Source organism: Gopherus flavomarginatus, chromosome 4 (assembly GCF_025201925.1).
Source record: "Gopherus flavomarginatus isolate rGopFla2 chromosome 4, rGopFla2.mat.asm, whole genome shotgun sequence".
NCBI classification, from domain to species: domain Eukaryota; kingdom Metazoa; phylum Chordata; order Testudines; family Testudinidae; genus Gopherus; species Gopherus flavomarginatus.
Genome location: NC_066620.1, coordinates 217,850,835 through 217,869,801, shown reverse-complemented (window position 1 = coordinate 217,869,801; position 18,967 = coordinate 217,850,835). Strand labels below are relative to the sequence as shown.

Here is an 18,967-nt window from a genome sequence, read left to right as displayed (position 1 = left end):
CCCCACCTCCCTCATAGCCCTTGGCCACAAGCCCATCATCTTTTCCTTCAGCACCCCTACCACCCACAACATCCAGCACTCCCAGAGCTTAAAGGGAGGAGAAAGAAAATAAGGTAGAGTCCCTCCCGGGAGGGGGGTGTCAGAGCACAGAGAGTGCCTGTTCCCCAGGGAGAAGTGACCAGGTCCGCAGGGGCACTGGGAAAGGCACAAGTATAGTGAAGAGTCAGGAACAGAACAGAGTCCTGGGATCACTAGGCTGTGGGGAGGGGGATCAGGGTAAGATTGCATTCATTGCTTTCATAAATTTACAGGGGACTGGCCAGTTTCCTGGGGTGGGGGGCAGCAACAGAGGGTGCTGTAGTCAGTGGGCCTATGGGGGAAACCAGTCTCACACCCCAACTCCCTCCTCCCAGGAATTTGTCTCTCTTGCCTGCTCTCTCTCCAGCTGAGAAGCACCAGGGGTTGAAGGGCTCATAACTACAGGAGCTGCAGGAACTGGTGGTTGAGAGCCTAGCCAGTAGAAGGTGCAAGTCAGCTGGGAGCAGCAGACACTTTAGGTGGGAAAGAGGAAGGGCTGGGGGGCTGTGATGAAGTGCAAATTTTCTGTAATATTTTTATGGAGCCTATGTGTGCCTCCATTTCGTCCTGTACTTTGCTTTGCTACCCAGTGCATGACAAAGGGTTAACACTGCTCTTTTGGCAGAGTAGGAGACATGAGGTGTGTGTGTCACTGTGACTGAAGCACCGCTGTATTCACACCCTACACATTACTATAGTAATCTTTGTGAAAAATGTGTCTTCTTAGGTATCATTTTAAAACTAGTTAACACATTGATCATCAATATTCTTGTGGAGTGTATGTACAGAATCTGTATTAAGAGTTATGAACATAAGCTGAAATTATAGCTACAATGTGTTTACCAGACAAGTGTGGGGAGGGGGGAAACCGGTTTCTCAAAGACATAGGACAAGCTGACGCCTCTAGCCAGCTGTCATCAAAGGTGATTGGCAATCACTGGTCAAGTGGCCATTCTTTGGCAACAAAGGGGAGCAGGAACAGATGAATCTGCATTTTAGCAAACAACAACATGGAACTTCTTTCACCTCAAGACCATGTCTCCGTCCTCACAGCCGGAATGAGCTTTATCTAGGGGTAACCCTTGGGAAAATCCATCTCAAAGGGTAACTGGACTATAAAAGTGAGGAGCACAAACACCCCAGGTTCTCTCTCTCTCTCTCACCTAAGATGACAAAGAAAGCAGCCATTTGACTTTGGGAGGAGATCCTGAGCTGAGAATTTGGTCAGCCCTGTTGCAGGGAACATGTGGTAAGGATTTTCCCTTGAACCATGTCTAGCTTGTAAAGTTTTAGCTACTAGAAAGCATTTTATCTTTATTTTTCTTGTAACCATTTCTGACTTTAATCCTTCATACTTGTACTCACTTAAAACCTCTCTCTCTGCAGTTTAACAACCTTGTTTCATTTTTAACCTAAACTAATCCACTGCTGTGTTTAAACTGAACTGTTTGGTAACGCCAGTTATGGCAGGGAATTGTTGAATACTGTCTCTTTACAGGGGCAATGGACCTTTAATATCTGAACTGCCAGGAGAGGGCTGGACAGTGCAGAACACACATTTTTGGGAAAATCTGGGACTGAGGAGTAACCATAGCTGGTGGAAGCCAGCATGTGACTGGAGTGTTGCTGACAGGCTGCTGGGGTCAGAAATGCTGGACTAGGGCTGCAGCTATACAAAGGCACCCAGGGTGTGACCTGCATGCCGGTAGGCTATTTGTCAGCGGCTCTGGTTGGAAGCTACAATAGTAAAGCATTGCAAGAAACCCAGTGTTGTGGGGCAGATGGTGACAACACCTCAGGAAAGTGACAATCACCTCACTGTCCAGGGTGCAATGACCAGGTCTTTAGGAAACTGGATGGAACCTGGTGAAACTCCCTGTATCAATAGAGAATCCAAAAGAAACCACAATGGGACACCCCACTGCCCAGAACATTCCCACCCAGCAAAGCCCCAGAAGAAGGAGATTTCCCACCCCCAGTTCTCGGCAGGGAAGCCAAGACAACACCCAAGCTCAAGAACAAAGGCTAAGATGTCAGGGCTAAGTGCTTCCCTCCACATAGACCTCAACCTCTCACCTGGGACTGAGAAAGGAGAGAGAGAGAGAGAGAGAGAGAGAGAGAGCGCCAGCCTGAAATGGAGTCCATAGCATCTTGGCTGGCTGACTGCACTGGCTTGGCCAACTGGACTATGGCTTAACCTTTGTTTCTCTTGCTAACTTAAGGACTTCCTGGTGTTGTGTCCAGGTGACTAATAAACCCTGCTCTGTTTGGAAAACACTGCCTGGTGTCATTGCAAAGCCTGGCCAGGGTGCATCAGTCCCTGAGGCGTGGAAAAATCTCTGACTAGGAGTCTATCTCAGCTGGACTTGCTGGACAGTGATCACTGCATGAAGCAGGAGTGCTGGAGCCCAGAGGCTCAGTCTCTGAGGTGGTGAGGATACGGGGCCAACCCTGAAGAATGAGTGGGACCACTTGGGGACGTGCCACGTGAAGGGGTTCCTCCAAGAGACTCTTTAAAAGTGGGGGCATAGCACAGATCCTGTGGATCTGTGACAGGTGATGGGAAGAATGCTGTTCTTGCTGGGAGAGGGGCATTGGGCAGCAGAGTAGGGATGGCACCCTCTGAAACATGGCATGGACAGATCGTTAGATCCTGGAGGTGCTGGAGAAGCAGAGACCTTCCCTCTCCTGGGCAGTGGGAACTTGTAGGACCCATCCTGCACTCTTCTTGCTAAAGGCAGGTGCTTACAATCTTCTTCTTGGATGACAGGAAGGCATGGCACTCCAGTGCCCCACTCTGCTGGCTCTGCGCCACATAGGCAAACACCTTGTTCTGCAGCTTGTCCGTGGTGCAGTAGGAAATCCTGCAAGAAGGGACAGCCAGTCAGGGGATGGTGCTAGCTACAAGTGATTGGGCAGGTTTGTTAGCAGCCAGATGCCAGAGGCCCAGGATTCAGCCTGGGACTGGAGCCTTGGGGTGCCTGGGCAGCACTGAGCTGGCTAAGTATTTAGTGTAGGAAGCTGATATGTTGCTGGGGAGTCTTACACCGGGACGCCCATGGCAGATGAGTCAGGAGGGGCAACAGCTTGCAACACCCATGGCAAGCAGGGAGGGGATATACCAGCCCCATGCTGGCCATGGCAGCCCAGCACAACCACCACCAACAAGCTCCCTGGGTATGAGTATGCGGTCAAGATACTCATTGGGGGATGTACTTTGGTGCTGGCCCCACCATGTTTTCTGCCTTGAGTGACCAGATAGCCTGACCTATCAACAAGGGGCATAAAGGCTGCCCGAGATCCTGGAGGATTATAAACTGTCCCCTGTCTGCCTCCTCCTGCTGCACCCCCTTCCACACCATGAATTTAAGCCCAGACCCTGGAGCACCTTGCAGAGAAGGACCAAGACCTTGAACTTGACCACATATTCTATTGGCCACCAGCGTCGGGAGTGGGGCCCAGGTGTGATATAATCGCAGGTGCCCATGTTGCTGAGTCCCCGCAGTGCTGAAGACTCCTGCTCCAGGTGTGATGTGCTGGCAGGAGCCCATGTGGCAGAGGAGAGGTGCTGCAGCAGGCTGTGCCAGCTGGACTCCCCGCAGTGCCCAGGGCTCCCTGCCCAGGTGGGATGCGTTGCCGTGATGCAGATGGCGGGAGATGAAGCATGTATAACTGAGGCAGGTCAGCATCTACCAGGATGGGGCAGGGTCTCCTAGCCATGGAGGTGGTAGACAGCTTTACTCACAGCTCAGCATTAGTGAAGAATCCAGGAGTCTCCTAGACTACAGACTGAACTGAACAATTGTGGGTATGAACCTGCCATCAGGGGAGACTGCCTCAGGGCTGTGAACTCCTTACAGTACTTTCCTCTAACACCAGCATCACCTTTGTCTTGCTCAGGATCAGTCCATCCATCCATCAGTGACACTAAAGCAGTTTCCATCCTGAATCCAGCTTGTGCCGAGTCTAGGATATTGGCTAAAGGTAGAGGAAGAACACTCTGAAGGGCTGTCTAAGACACTGTCTTCACAGCCCCTATTCGGAGCTGTGTCTAGGTTCAGGGGTAATGCTGGACTCCTCACTGAACTGGCAGACCAGGTAGCCTTGGTTCACCTCCAGCTTGCTAGGGAACCTCATCTTTCTGCGGCCACAGTAATCCATGCACTGATCACCTCCAGGATGGATAATTGCAATTCACTTTGTCTGAATCTGAATGTGAAGATGATGGACAGGCTCCAGTTGGTACATGGCTGTCTGCCTTCTCCATGGCCCAGGCCACTGCAGGTATGTCTACACAGCCCACAGCAGTGCCCTCTAGCCTGGGCTGAAAGGTTTGGGCTTGTGGGCTCGTGCTAGTGCTCTAAAAATAGCTGAGTAGACAGCACCTTGAAGCTGCTGCTCAGGCTCTGAAGCCTAAGCAGGAGGGTCGGCTTCAGAGTCTGAGCTCCAGCTTGAGCCGCAACTTCTAAGTGCTGCAATTCTAGCTACACTTAGAGTATGTCTACACTACGGGATCATTCCGATTTTACAGAAACCGGTTTTGTAAAACAGATTGTATAAAGTCAAGTGCACGCGGCCACACTAAGCACATTATTTCGGCGGTGTGTCCCCATGTACCGAGGCTAGCATCAATTTCTGGAGCGTTGCACTGTGGGTAGCTATCCCGTAGCTATCCCATAGTTCCCGCAGTCTCCCCCGCCCATTGGAATTCTGGGTTGAGATCCCACTGCAAAAACAGTGTCATGAGTGATTCTGGGTAAATATCGTCACTCAATCTTTCCTCCGTGAAAGCAACGGCAGACAATCATTTCGCATCCTTTTTCCCTGGATTGCCTGGCAGACGCCATAGCATGGCAACCATGGAGCCCGTTTAATCTTTTGTCACTGTCACCGTATGTGTACTGGATGCTGCTGACAGATGCGGTACTGCAGTGCTACACAGCAGCATCCATTTGCCTTTGCAAGGTAGCAGAGACGGTTAACAGCTATAGCACCGTCTGCAAGTGGAAACTGGCGATGAGATGACGGTTATCAGTCATTTTGCACCGTTTGCAATTGGAAATTGGCGATGACGGTTATCAGTCCTTTTGTACCGTCTGCTGCTGTCATGGGTGCTCCTGGCTGGCCTCGCTGAGGTCTGCCGGGGGTGCATGGACAAAAATGGGAATGACTCCCCAGGTCATTCCCTTTTTCATGTTTTGTCTAAAAATAGAGTCAGTCCTGCCTAGAATATGGGGCAAGTGTATTAGAGAACCAGAGAGCACAGCCGCTCCGGTCAGAGCCCCAGAGATCCCGCAGAAATGATGAGCTGCATGCCATTCTAGGGGGTGCCCCTGCAACAACCCCACCCGTTGCTTCCCTCCTCCCCCAACCCTCCTGGGCTACCGTGGCAGTGTCCCCCCATTCATGTGATGAAGCAATAAAGAATGCAGGAATAAGAAACACGGACTTTTTAGTGAGATAAAATAAGGGGGAGGCAGCCTCCTGCTGCTATGATAGTCCAGACAGTACAGAATCTTCATTAGACATGAAAGGGAGCGGGGGGGGGACGGGGACTGATAGAGCTCAGCCTCCAGCTGCTATGATGAGGACAGTTACCAAGCCTTTTGTACAGTCAGCCGGGAATGATCGGGAGTCATTCCCATTTTTGCCCAGGTGCCCCTGGCTGACCTCACCAAGGCCAGCCAGGAGCACTCACGGGATGATGACGACGACGACAGATATCAGTCATTTTGCACCGTCTGCCATTGGGGAGAGGAGGGGATGCTGCTGTTCAGCGCTGCAGCACCCCATCTAACAGCAGCATGCAGTAGACATAGGGTGACATTAAAAAAGGCAAGAAACGATTTTTTTCCCTTTTCTTTCGGGGGGAGGAAGGGGGTAAATTGACGACATATACCCTGAACCACCCGGGAAAATGTTTTTGACCCTTCAGGCACTGGGAGCTCAGCCAAGAATGCAAATGCTTTTTGGGGACTGTGGGATAGCTGGAGTCCTCAGTCCTCCTTCCCTCCCTCCATGAGCGTCCATTTGATTCTTTGGCTTTCCGTTACACTTGTCACACAGCACTGTGCTGAGTCCCTGCTGTGGCCACTGTCTATCATAGCCTGGAGATTTTTTCAAATGCTTTGTAATTTCATCTTCTGTAACGGAGCTCTGATGGAACAGATTCATCTCCCCATACAGCGATCAGATCCAGTATCTCCCGTATGGTCCATGCTGGAGCTCTTTTTGGATTTGGGACTGCATCACCACCCGTGCTGATCAGAGCTCCATGCTGGGCAAACAGGAAATGAAATTCAAAAGTTCGCGAGGCTTTTCCTGTCTACCTGGCCAGTGCAGCTGAGTTCAGATTGCTTTCCAGAGCAGTCACAATGGTGCACTGTGGGATACTGCCTGGAGGCCAATACCGTCGAATTGCGGCCATACTAACCCTAATCCGACATGGCAATATCGATTTCAGCGTTACTCCACTCGTCGGGAAGGCGTACAGAAATCGGTTTTAAGAGCCCTTTATATATGCTAAATTTGGTATAAAACGCGTAGCGTAGACCAGGCCTTAGAGCGCTAGCGTGAGCCCCACTAACACAGGCGTGTCAGCCCAGGCGGGGTGCTTGCTGCTGCAAGTTGTGTAGACAGACATACCCTGTGAGCACAACAGGCCTGTGCTCAAGTTCCAGCACTGTCTTCCATAGGAACAAATGACATAGGACTGCAAGGGACCTCTCGGGTCATCAAGTCCCCTGCTATCAGACAACTCCAGTTCATAAGTTTATCAAGCTCTGTCAAAACTAGACAGGTTATTTGCCTTCACTCCTCCTATTGGAAGGCTCCCAGTCAGTTTCCGATGCCACTTTAAGGCCTTCATCCTAATCTTCACAGCAATTACTAGATTAAGCCCCAGCTACAAAGACTGAATTTAATCGCTGAACCCCCATGACAGTGTTGCTGCTGTGGGATGGTGCAGATCACAGAGCCCAGGACAAACCATGTGGGCTCTGGAGACAAAGCACAGAGGGGAGGAACCAGCTATGTAACAAACTTCCAGGCGAGACCAGGGGCATCCAGACTCAGCCTAGGAAACACTGCAAAACCTTCCTCTTGGAGGAGGCCTTTCCATCCTAAGAATGACACACACACAAACTCCCCTACTTCTGCCCCCTTGACACACAGACTCCTTCCTTCTGCCTCCCACCCTGGACAGACACTCCTGATACAGACACCCACCCAACCGCATGACACACAGACTCCCTCTTCCACAACATCCTCAACACAGATAACATTCTTCTGCCCTGCCCAGCCCAACAGACACCCTGCAATACCACAACCCACGCCACCCCTGCTTCCCAACACACAGACCTTTCTCCACTCCCCATGCTCCCCAACACAGATGCCCCTTTGCAACCCAGACACACAGATGCCCCTGGCTCCCCCAACATACTCACATCCCACCTTCTGCCCCTCCAACCCCAATCAAACCAAAAAGAGAAAATAAAGTCTCAACATAAACCCCAAATCCAACTACTCCCTCCTAAGCAGAGTTTTGACAGTGAAAAAGGAGATGCACCAGATACTCCGAGGAAACCACCAAGGACTGTGTTATTGATTTAATGAGGGACATGCTCAGATTCTACAGTGGTGGGCAGCAATACCAGACAGACAGGGCCCAGCTGTCTCTGCACTGAGCCCCCATGCAACTATCCCACTGAACCTGTGCTGCATGCTGTCTTCTCAGTATGTGTCTGTAGTCTAGGCAAGGTGTGAGACGAATGTCACTGCGGGGCAATGGTTCAGGGAGCTGGGCAGCAAGCGACCCTGAAAAGGAAGTGTGTGTATGGGGGCAAAGGAAGCAGCATGGTAAGTGAACGATCACTCAATAGACAAATGCAGGGTTCACGCCGCTGAAGCCTAGAACCTTCCACACCCTGCCCCTCCCCACGATGTGCAGGACCGCATATCCCCCCAACCTCTATCCCCACCACAGCACATGTGGCCTGGCATCTCTCTCCTACCAATACACAGCACCTGCCCGAGTGTGCACAGGCCCATAAAGTCCTAGTGCAAAATCAGCTGAGCTTGAGGCCGCGACAGGGCACTAGGGTCGCTGATGGGACAGGGCTGGAGGGCCGCTTGCTGACTAGGAAGGTGAAGGGAAGACACTCCCACTGACAAAGGGCACAGGGGACCACCTCCTGGTTGACAAAATCCTCCCACCCCTCCTCCCAGCCCCTATTCCTAGTAGCCTAGTATCTTTCACTTTTCTGTTCTACTGCCCCCGCCCCCCATACCTGTAAATGGAGACACACTCTATCATCTCCTTGGTCTCAGCATCCTGCAGTGAGATTCCCCTCGAAGAAACAGTCAGAATCACCTTCTGGAATTTCTTGGCTCCCACGCGAGCCTGGAGGCAGAGAGAGAGAGGAATTGCATGGGGGCACTTAAGTCACTGACCAAAACCCAGTGAGTGATTCTGGGTCCCGTCACTCTCCACTGGAATCAGTAGTCCAGACCCTCTGCGCATCCCAGGCACTGGGATTTCAGCTAGCAAATGTCAGTACCATAGGAAGTGGAAAAGCTGGGCCTGGGATTCTGGCACTGCCCTTGGAGCCAGGACTCCTGGATTCTGTTCATGCCTCTGCCATACTGCATGACCCTGGGCAGATCCCTTCCCCTCTCTGCACTTCAAGCTCCCCATCTGTGTAATAGGGTTTAAGTCACTGATATAGCTTCCCATCTGGAAAGTGCTTTGAGATCCTCAGAGAAGGGGCTAGAGGCAGGCAGAGAGGGGGAACCTCTCTCTGCCTCGCATGCAAGTGAAACTGAGAGTCTCCCTCCTCAGAGACTAAGGCCCCTTCTGCCTGGACAGGAGCCAGCTGCCATCCGATGCACTGGAGGCTTGACTCAGAGGCAGGACACAAGGACTGTGGCACCATGAGCATGTTGGAAACAGAAGGTGAGAAGCAGAGGGGAGCATAGGGCCTGGGAAACAGTCACTTAGCCTAGTTCCCCCTAATTCTGTGGGGCCGAGTCCCTAAATACTGACTTTCCTTCAACCCCCCTCACCAGGCATGCAGAGACTCTGAAGTCCAGCACTGGGGGACATCTTTTACCATAGCGATGATCCGACGGATGGCACTGGCTGCCATATCTTCTCCTTTGGGTTTCTCCACCAGCGTCATGCCCAGGTACTTAAGCGTGAAGCCAATCCCCTCCAGCAGGGGCTCCTGCATGTCGGCCCAGTTCTCCGGGAGCTCTGCAGAGGCACAGGTAGCATGGCTAGTGTGAGTTATTACATGCACAAACAGCTGCCATGCTGGTACCTGATGCACTATTCCCAGCTTGATTCTCTCCAGCAATTTGTTACTATTTGTAGCAGGTGCCCTGCAGCAGAGTTAATAGTGCTGTGAGCACTTCTCCTTCTGCAGCTCCCCCTCTCAGTGCTGCTACCTGCACCAGGGGATGCATTTTACTTCTCAGCTTTTTGTTTTGTGAAAAAATTCAATCCTATGATGCTCTAAGCTCTTTGTTCTGGAGGCATTTGCTCTGCCAGCAGAACTTGTAAGCTCCTTGACCCAACTGGTGCCTACACAGAGCCTGATCCTGTGAGATGCTGTGCAGGGAGCTCCCAGCTCCCATTGACTTTGCTGGGAGTGGTGGGTGCACTGTGTCTTGCAGGAACATAAGAATGGCCATACTGGGTCAGACTAAATGTCCATCTAGCCCAGTATCCTGTCTTCTCACAGTGGCCAACGCGAGGTGCTTCAGAGGGAACGAACAGAACAGGCAATCATCAAGTGACGCATCCCATTGCCCATTCTCAAGGGCTGGCCCTTAACTCAGTGGCCACAGGTGCACCATCCACACAATAGTGTTCTCTACTGCACTTGCTCAGTGCAGTCTTTAAACAGTCACAGCTAGGTTAAATCAAAACCAGAGTCCCTGTTGTTGATATCCAGAAGTCACAAGCCTGCTGGGGCATGGTCTTACTAGCAAGAGCTAAGCAGTCGGAGCAGGAGTTGGATGGGATATGCCTGCACCCTGAAGGCTAGGCAGCACCATGGCTCGAGGAAATATTTTGTTAGTCCTTCTTGAAGGTGAGAATACCTGGAAGAGAGGTGGGTTTTGGAGGGATGCGGAGGAGAAGAGGGGAAAGGGCATCCTAACCTAGGGTGCTGCATGGGGGAGAGATGGGACATAAGGGCACTAGTCTTTGTTCAAGCCTACATCCTGCTGCTGTCATAACTCTCCTACTCAGATCTGACCCTTAGAGTTCAGAACACGAGAAGCTAGCATGAAACCTCCAAACTTAATTACCAGCTTGGATCCGATATCGCTGCCACCAGCCAGAATTCCAGTGTCTGGCTCACTCTGGTCTCCCCAAAACCTTCCCTGGAGGACCGTCTCACCACAAAGGGAAATAACCCACTCCCCTTCCCCCTCTTTACCTCCTCCCAGATTTCCCCGCCCTGGGTACTCTAGGATATTCCCTGCTTCAAGTCCTTGAAACACAAGTACAGAGAGATCAATCTCTCTCTCCCCTCACCCAGATGGTATGCAAAGTCAGGCTTAGTAAATCTAACACAAAGATTTTCTCTTCCCCCCGTCTTCTTCCTCCCACCAATTCCCTGGTGAGCTGCAGACTCAATCCCCTTGAGCCCCCACTAAAAAAAAATCCACAGGTCTTAAAAAGAAAACTTTATATAAAAAGAAAGGAAAAGACATAAAATGGTCTCTGTATCAAGGTGACAATATACAGGGTCAATTGCTTAAAAGAAAAAATGAATAAACAGCCTTATCCAAAAAGAATATATTCCAGCAACTACACACATGTAAATACAGAAAAAAAAACCAATATAAACCTATTGTCTTACTATCCTTGTACTTACAACTTGGAAACAGAAGATTAGAAAGCCTGGAGATAGAAAGATCACTCTCAGAGCCGAGAGGGTCACCGAACCAAGACAAAGAACAAAGAACTCACACACAAACTTCCCTCCACCCAGATTTGAAAAAGTCTTGTTTCCTGATTGGTCCTCTGGTCAGGTGTTTGGTTCCCCTTGTTAACCCTTTACAGGTAAAAGAACATTAACTCTTAGCTATCTGTTTATGACAGCTGCCTTTTGAGCTGCAGCCATTTTTCCTGTAGACATAGAATGTTTGTTTAGAATAAGGAAGGTTCCCAATGACCAGCCCCCAGTTTCTCCTAGCTAGCTAGCCAGCTAGCTTCTTTGAGAAAAAAGTAACCACAGGGCTTTGCACTCTCATGGCAGAAGGCTCAGGGGAACAGGTTACATAATTACACATGCTACAGCTACAGTATGTGGGACACATGGCTTGGAAAATAGGGTATGAATACATTTAAATCTCCATTTGTGCCACTCCAGCTTCAGCTTGGTTCCTACAGGATCTACGTAATCTTTGATAAATGGAAGTTCTCTATCTTTAAAGATGACAGACCTATTTATTGGTCAAAGTACCATCACATTCGATATATGGAAGCAACTTTTAATGTGCTGAATGTTTCACTGATCTCTACGCTGTCCACTAGCTAGTAATAGAAACAAATGGGAAGCTTAACAGGATGAGCTGAGGCTCTGAACCTGCTGTTAGCAACCATTGTCCATGGATTTTAAACAGCACCAACTAGGTTAGTTACAGGGAGGGGAACTACAGAAATGACAAGAAACAGAAGGCCAGGGCCTTACCCTTGTAAGGGTAATGGGAATGGACCACAGAGAATTGACCATTCAATACTGTAGTTGCCCTCTTTTCTTCACAGCCTCTGGTTGTTCTTAGTGGTGAGTCAGCCTGGGGGAAACTTGGGCTCCTAATCATATTGTGAACATCAGATTGGCATGGATTTCCTCAGTACAGGGCAGGGTCTTTCCTGCTCCATGCAGATGAGCCTCTTTTCAGAACCATGTTTTGCCCCTTCCAGGAAGGCCCCAGTCCACGTGTCAGAGGCTCAGTTCAGTGCTGGAAATGGTTTGGACAAAATCATTTCCCACAGAGATAGTGTGAAAGCCCACATTCCAGATACTTTTAAGCAGGTTATGACTAAGAGCCCAACCCCACTCTGTAAGGATGAGGCCTTTTCCTGTAGCCATACTGTAAGGTCTGAGGCCTTTTTCTGGAGCCATATAAAGCGAGCAGGAGCCATGAGCCAAGAAGCAGAAAGTTACATCCTCACATTCCATCTAAATTACATTAAAACAATGTAATATTGGGCTGTTGAGAAGGCAACCCTGTCCTAATAGTGCCCAGCATCACCAGATAAAGAAACCAATCTTCAGATGGCTAAGGAAAACTTTGTTTAATAGCATTCTCTGTGGCAAGAAATCAATTGTCAACAGATGTGTTTATGAAATCCCTACTTTATTGTTTTGTCTTTATGATCCCCATTTCTCTATTGTTTATCTACATGGTCTGTCTAGTTCTTTGATTGTCTGTTGCACAATTAACTTTGTAAAGTATAAATCAACTAGGATGATGGGGCATAATTGGATAAAGAATTGTTTTACAATGTTAGGATTGGCTAGAAAATTGTTTCACAATATTTTAGTAAAATGATTTGTTAAGGTAGAGCTAAGCAGGACTCAAGTTTCACTATATAAACTGAGGTCTAAAAGGAAGTTCTTTGGAACCAACTCCAGGACATACCCCAAATCAGATCTGCCACACAGTGCAGAAGCTGGAGCCCCAGATGACCTGATCCTAATGGGCCATCAAGAAAAGTTCATCTGCCTTATTGGGAGTGGTGAGCATTGTATGCTTAGTGTGTGCATTGTTTGGGTGATTGTTAATAAATAGAGGTTAAGGATATTACTGTGTAAGGCTCTTTCACTGGTAAAATACACCATAAACCCACAAAAGATTAGGCCCTGAGCCCTAGCAATTGGGTATGGATGGCCTGGAGCCCTAAGGACTGGGAAAAGGTGGGGGTGCCTAAATCAACCAGGTTGTGCCTTGAACCCTAGGAACTAGGTAGAGGTGGGGTGTCCTAGAGTGTGCAGGTAATAAATTTAGGGTAAAGTTGGGTGCCTTATACCTTGAGCACATGGAAGGGTAAAGGTGGGTGCCCTAGATTGTGTGTAACAATTTTGTGTGGGTAACAGCTCCTACTGCACTCAATAGGGACAGGCCCCAAACAGATCCTTGCAGGGCTAGAAGGATTCATTTCTCTCATTCTGAGCACTGGCTGTTGAGTGTTTGTGGGCCTCTGCTCTGCCAGCCCTGTTATGAAGGTGTCTCTGGTGCCATGAGTGAGGAGATACAAGCTGCAGTGCCTTAAGGATGCTGATGAGACCCAGCTGTAGAGAGTTCATCCCTAAACTAATTAAACAATTTACCCAGGGCCTCGCAGACTGGGACCTGGCTGAGACTCAGCCCAGACAGCACTGAGGCATCACATGCAGGCTGGAGGGGTGGGGGAGAGAGGAAGGAGGCAAGTGGCAGAAATCTCTCTTTTGGCCCCCTTGTGCTCCCTGCCATTCATTGCAGGTTCCCAGCTCCGGGACTTCTTGGCTCCCCAGCTGCTTCTGGAGTCCAAGCAGCAGCCTGGCCAACAGCACTTTTTTAACTGTTCTTAGCTAGAGGGGTTACTTTTCTGAGGGCAGGAATTGGCCCAGTTAACTAGACCAATGCAAACTCGAGCCTGGATCATGGCAGCACACTCTACATGGGGCAGCGTCACAGAGTCACCGGGGCGACGCTCTGGAACTACTCCATACAAAGCCAGGCAGGACTCTGGGGGAGCCTCCTCTCTCTGAGCAGACTGTTTCCAGGGCAAGGAGCTCACACGACTTCACCTTCCTGGGTCTGACCTCGGAGCATTCAGCATCCTCTTCTCATACTGTTCGCTTCCCACAGCGATTCCGCACAGGCAGGGCTCCTGGGGAAGCCACAGGGTCCTGCACCCCAATTCTGCAGTCAGACCTGACTCTCAGCCAGCCAGTAAAACAGAAGGTTTATTAGACAACAGGAACACAGTCCAAAACAGAGCTTGTAGGTACAGAAACCAGAGCCTTAAGTCAGGTCCATTTTGGGGCCAGGGAAGCCAGACCCCAGGTCTGCACCTCCCTCTCTTTCCCCAGCCAGCTCCAAACTGAAACTCTCCAGCCCTTCCTCTGGCCTTTGTCTCTTTCCCAGCCAGGAGGCCACCTGACCTTTGTCCTCCAACACCTTCAGTTGGCACCTTGCAGGGGAGGGACCAAGCCCATCAGTTGCCAGGAGATGAGGTGTCAGCCATTCTCTGTGCAGACAGTATCACACTGGCCCTCTAAGGCTCTGCAACAATTACACACCCTTATCCCACCACCTAGATACTTAAGAAATGCATTGGGGAAACTGAGGCACCCACACAGTATTCAGAGAAAACATTCCCACTTCGTCACAGTAAGCATTTGGAAATTCCAGCTAGTGCCAGATGCAGCACTTATGCCCAGCAGAATATTCCACCAGCACTCAGATCTATGCTGCTCCTAAATCATTAGGTTAGATTTGAGCCCCACTTTGGTTTGAAGTTAGCGATAATCGTGTTCATAGACTTTCCTGGTGGATGAATAGGCTTCAGAACAGCTTGCTGTTGAGTGTATATTCCGAGTGAATTAATTGCATAAGGAAGTGTATAATCTTCACTTTCTGTAATATTTGTAATTGAATTAATTCTACACGTGTCTAGGGAGCACATGGTCAGGAGACTTGTGAAGATCTAAATAAAACAAAATATGCTCCTATTGCTTTAATCACTCGTCTGATAATCAGACTTTCTATCATCTTGTAAATGATTTTCCGCATTACAGTCTGTTAGTCTATAAGGTGCCACAGGATTCTTTGCTGCTTCTGCATTACAGTAACATTCAGCAGCCTCAACCAGAATTGGTGCCTCACTGCGCTGAGTGTGGTATAAACAAGGTTGTAAACACTGGTGGAGGCACTATCTAGATAGGAATATGACATGATGGTGAATATGGAATGCAACTGGGGACAGGTGAGGCAGGGGCACAAACATTAAATGTATAACTTGGAGACTACACTAAGGCATTACCAGCCATGATCACAAGGCAGCTTACTATGGGCAAAAGTGTGACTAAAACAGGAGTACATATTTGTTTCTTGACCTACTTTTTGCCTTCCATGCACTTTTCATTCCCCCAAGATTTTGCTAAAACTTTCCAGGGCCATTCCCCTCTGGCCCAAACTGCACTTTTTCCACTGAAATGTTGCATATGTGCAAGAGTCTGGGCATGAGAAGAGGGGCATATGAGTGGAAAGTTACCAACTGGAGTCCAGGGTAATAGCTTTATATGGCATTGTTTGGACACAATCTGTACAGAGCCTACATGGCCCACAGCCCAAGGATCCAGGTCCCCACCTCTCAGCAGGTACAACAGGCAGAAGGCACATTAACAAGGACACTGCTCTGAGTGCATGGCAGGCGTGAATCAGTGGGAGAACAGCCTTGTACAGAGCACAGAACCATCTAGACAGCGTAAGCCTTCCCAGGGAATCCTCTCAGTCACTGCCTCCTGCAGCCTCTTTCACTAGCTAAAGCAAGTGACCTTGATTCAAAAAGTAGGGCAAGAAACTGCTAGTTAGAAATGGGAGGATTCAACTGTAAGTTACAAGTAAATAAATGGGGCCAAGCTAGCACCTCCCTTCCCCCCCCAGCTCCACACACATGGCTGGGCTGGCATCCCCCAGGTCAGGCTGGCTCAGTGACTATCTCCTACATTAAGATCCTTTTGCTCCTTCAGCTTTGTGTGGTCCCCACCTGTGTGGTTATGGATCAGGATTCGGGGTAACCCACCCCCACTGGAGTATCAGGGTGCATGAGTGTGAGGTCTCCAGCCATCACTGTGGGGCTGGTCTCAGACTGGCTCAGGCCCCACCTGCTAGAGTACTCTAGCTCTTCTCTGCAGCCCTCCAGAGATAGGAGGCTGCTGAGCTTTCACAGCTTCCTGTATCTTAACAACATGCTCCTGTTCCACTTTCATCTGCACTCAGGGGAACTGGGGGTCTGGAAAAAAGTGAGTCTCCAAAGGCAGAATAGGGCCATGAGCACAAAGTGCTTTCACCACAGCATTCAGGCTCTGTCTTCAGGAGGAGATTGTGCAGTCTGGCCTGCCCACCCTACTATCCAGAGAGCACAGAACCCCTTTCCCCAGAAGAGGCACAGACCAAGCCACTAAGAGCAAGGAAAGAGCAGCTTAATCATTCAACACCCCAGCTCTGTTCTTCGGTGCCCCTTCTCCATCACAGCTACCTCCCTTCCAGCACCCACATTGCTGCACTCAGCTCTCCCCACCCCAGGCACCTTGCACAGTCAACATCTCCCTCTTCCTTCTGACCAGCCAACAAGCAGCCTTAGTTTGCAAATGCAAATTTTGATTCCTCATTTCTACTGAGTTACCAATCCAGATCATTCTCCAGCAGCACTCCCCCATTTGCTCCGTTTCCCCTGAACCTCTCCCACACTGAGAGGGGGACCTGATGCCAGACCTCACTCACATCAGTATGAAGCTACTGGACATTCACAAGGATGGAGAGAGACAGAAGATAGTGAGTGTATGCTGAGCGGTTCAGTGTAGGTGAGATGTGAATGCCTGCAGTAATACTGCTTTTGGTTTGCACAGCTGGGCCCTGTGCTCTGGCTGCCCCAGCTCAGTGCTTTCAAGGCATATTGTGTGGGAACTGGTTTCAGAGTGGTAGCCGTGTTAGTCTGTATCAGCAAATACAACGAGGAGTCCTTGTAGCACCTCAGAGGAGGGGTACCGAACGTGGCGCCTGCCAGGGCATCCATGGGCACCCACCTACTGGCCGCCGGATAAGCAGCTGCCGAAATGCTGCCAAGAAGTGGCAACGTCAAGAAGCACTACTGCCGAAATCCCGAATTTCAGCGGCATTTCAGCGACAACGCCTCTTGATGACGCTCCTTCACAGCAGCATTTCGGTGGCGACGCCTCTTGACGTGCTGCTTCATGGCATCATTTCAGTGCCTGCTTGTCCAGCAGCCACTGTCCTCGGCGGCTAGTCGTCCAGCGCCTGCCCCACGAAAAAGGTTGGTGACCACTGCCTTAGAGACTAACACAGTTATTTGGGCTTAAGCTTTCATGGGCTAAAACCCACTTCATCAGATACATGGAGTGGAAAATACAGTAAGCAGTATATATATACACAGCACATGAAAAGATGGAAGTTGCCTTACCAAGTGGGGGGGGCGGGGCTCAGTGCTAATGAGGCCAATTCAATTAAGGTGGAAGTGGCCTATTCTCAACAGTTGACAAGAAGGGGTGAATATCAAGAGGGAAAATTACTTTTGTAGTGCTAAAGAGGCCAATGCAATCAAGGTGAATGTTGAATATTTGCAACAGTTGATAAGAAGGTGTGAGTTATCAGCAGAGGGAAAATTGTTTTGTAGCGACCCATCCACTCCCAGTCTTTATTCAAGCCTAATTTGATGGTGTCCAGTTTGTAAATTAATTCCAGTTCTGCAGTTTCTCGCTGAAGTCTGTTTCTGAAGTTTTTTTGTTGAAAAATTGCCACTTTTAAGTCTCAGAGTGGTAGCCGTGTTAGTCTGTATCAGTAAAAAGAACGAGTACTTGTGGCATCTTAGAGACTAACAAATGTATTTGGGCACAAGCTTTCATGGACTAAAACCCACTTCATCAGATGCATGGAGTGGAAAATACAGTAGAAGATACATATACAGAGAACATGAAAAGAGAGGTGTTGCCATACCAACTCTAATGAGACAAATCAATTAAAGTGGGCAATTATCAGCAGGAGGAAAAAAAACCTTCGTAGCAGTAATCAGGATGGCCCATTTCAAACAGTTTATCCAGACCACATTACACAATCCATTGTCTACAGCCAAGCTCAAAGATACAACCACATTTTCTCCAATCCCTCAGACAAACACCTAAAGGATCTCTATCAAGTGTTCTTAAAACTACAATACTCACCTCCTGAAGTGAAGAAACAGATTGACAGAGCCAGAAGAGTATCCAGAAGTCAGCTACTACAGCACAGGCCCTACAAAGAAAGTAACAGAAAGCCACTCGCCGTAACCTTCAGCCCCCAACTAAAACCTCTCCAGCACATCATCAGGGATCTACAACCTAACCTGAAGGATGACCCCTCACCGACCCTGGCAGACAGGCCAGTCGTCGCTTACAGACAGACCCCAAATCCAAAGCAAATACTCACTAGCAACCACACACCACACAACAAAAAACACTAACCCAGGAACCTACTCTTGCAACTAACCCCATCACCAACTCCGTCCACATGATGCATCTGACTAAGTGGGTATTCACCCATGAAAGCTCATGCTCCAAAACGTCTGTCAGTCTATAAGGTGCCACAGGATTCTTTGCTGCTTTTACAGATCCAGACTACCACGGCTACCCCTCTGATACTAGGTACATCAGTGTCAGCAATGCCCCTCTGCCATGTACATTGGCCAAACCAGATAGTCTCTATGCAAAAGAATAAATGGACAAATCAGATATCAAGAATCATAACATCCAAAAACCAATCGGAGAACACTTCAACCTCCCTGGATACCCAATTGCAGACCTAAAAGTGGCAATTCTTCAACAAAGAAACTTCAAAAACAGATTCCAACAAGAAACCGCAGAACTGGAATTAGTTTGCAAACTGGACACCATCAAATTAGGCCTAAATAAAGACTGGGAGTGGATGGGTTATTACGCAAACTAAAAACTATTTCTGTATGCTAATTTCCCCCCCTACTGTTACTCACACCTTCTTGTCAACTGTTTGAAATGGGCCATCCTGATTACCACTACAAAAGTATTTTTCCCTCCTGCTGATAGCCCAATTTAATTGATTTGTCTTGTTAGAGTTGGTATGGCAGCCCCCATCT

At 49.2% G+C, this 18,967-nt stretch overlaps 1 protein-coding gene across 8 annotated transcripts in view; it reads right to left on the bottom strand.

Annotated features, from left to right (window-relative positions):
* LOC127049845 (low density lipoprotein receptor adapter protein 1-like) overlaps positions 1–18,967 on the bottom strand; it is a 35,270-nt gene that overhangs the window by 9,337 nt on the left and 6,966 nt on the right. For 7 of the 8 annotated variants that reach the window (XM_050951129.1, XM_050951132.1, XM_050951133.1 and 4 more), the window contains exons 2-4: positions 9,189–9,331; positions 8,367–8,479; positions 2,828–2,942 (exon numbers count right to left, since the gene is read on the bottom strand). In XM_050951129.1, the coding sequence (XP_050807086.1) occupies positions 2,828–2,942; positions 8,367–8,479; positions 9,189–9,331 (371 nt within the window). Of the gene's footprint in view, positions 1–2,827; positions 2,943–8,366; positions 8,480–9,188; positions 9,332–18,041; positions 18,112–18,967 lie in introns of all 8 variants that reach the window. The other variant, XM_050951137.1, reaches the window with a different exon arrangement.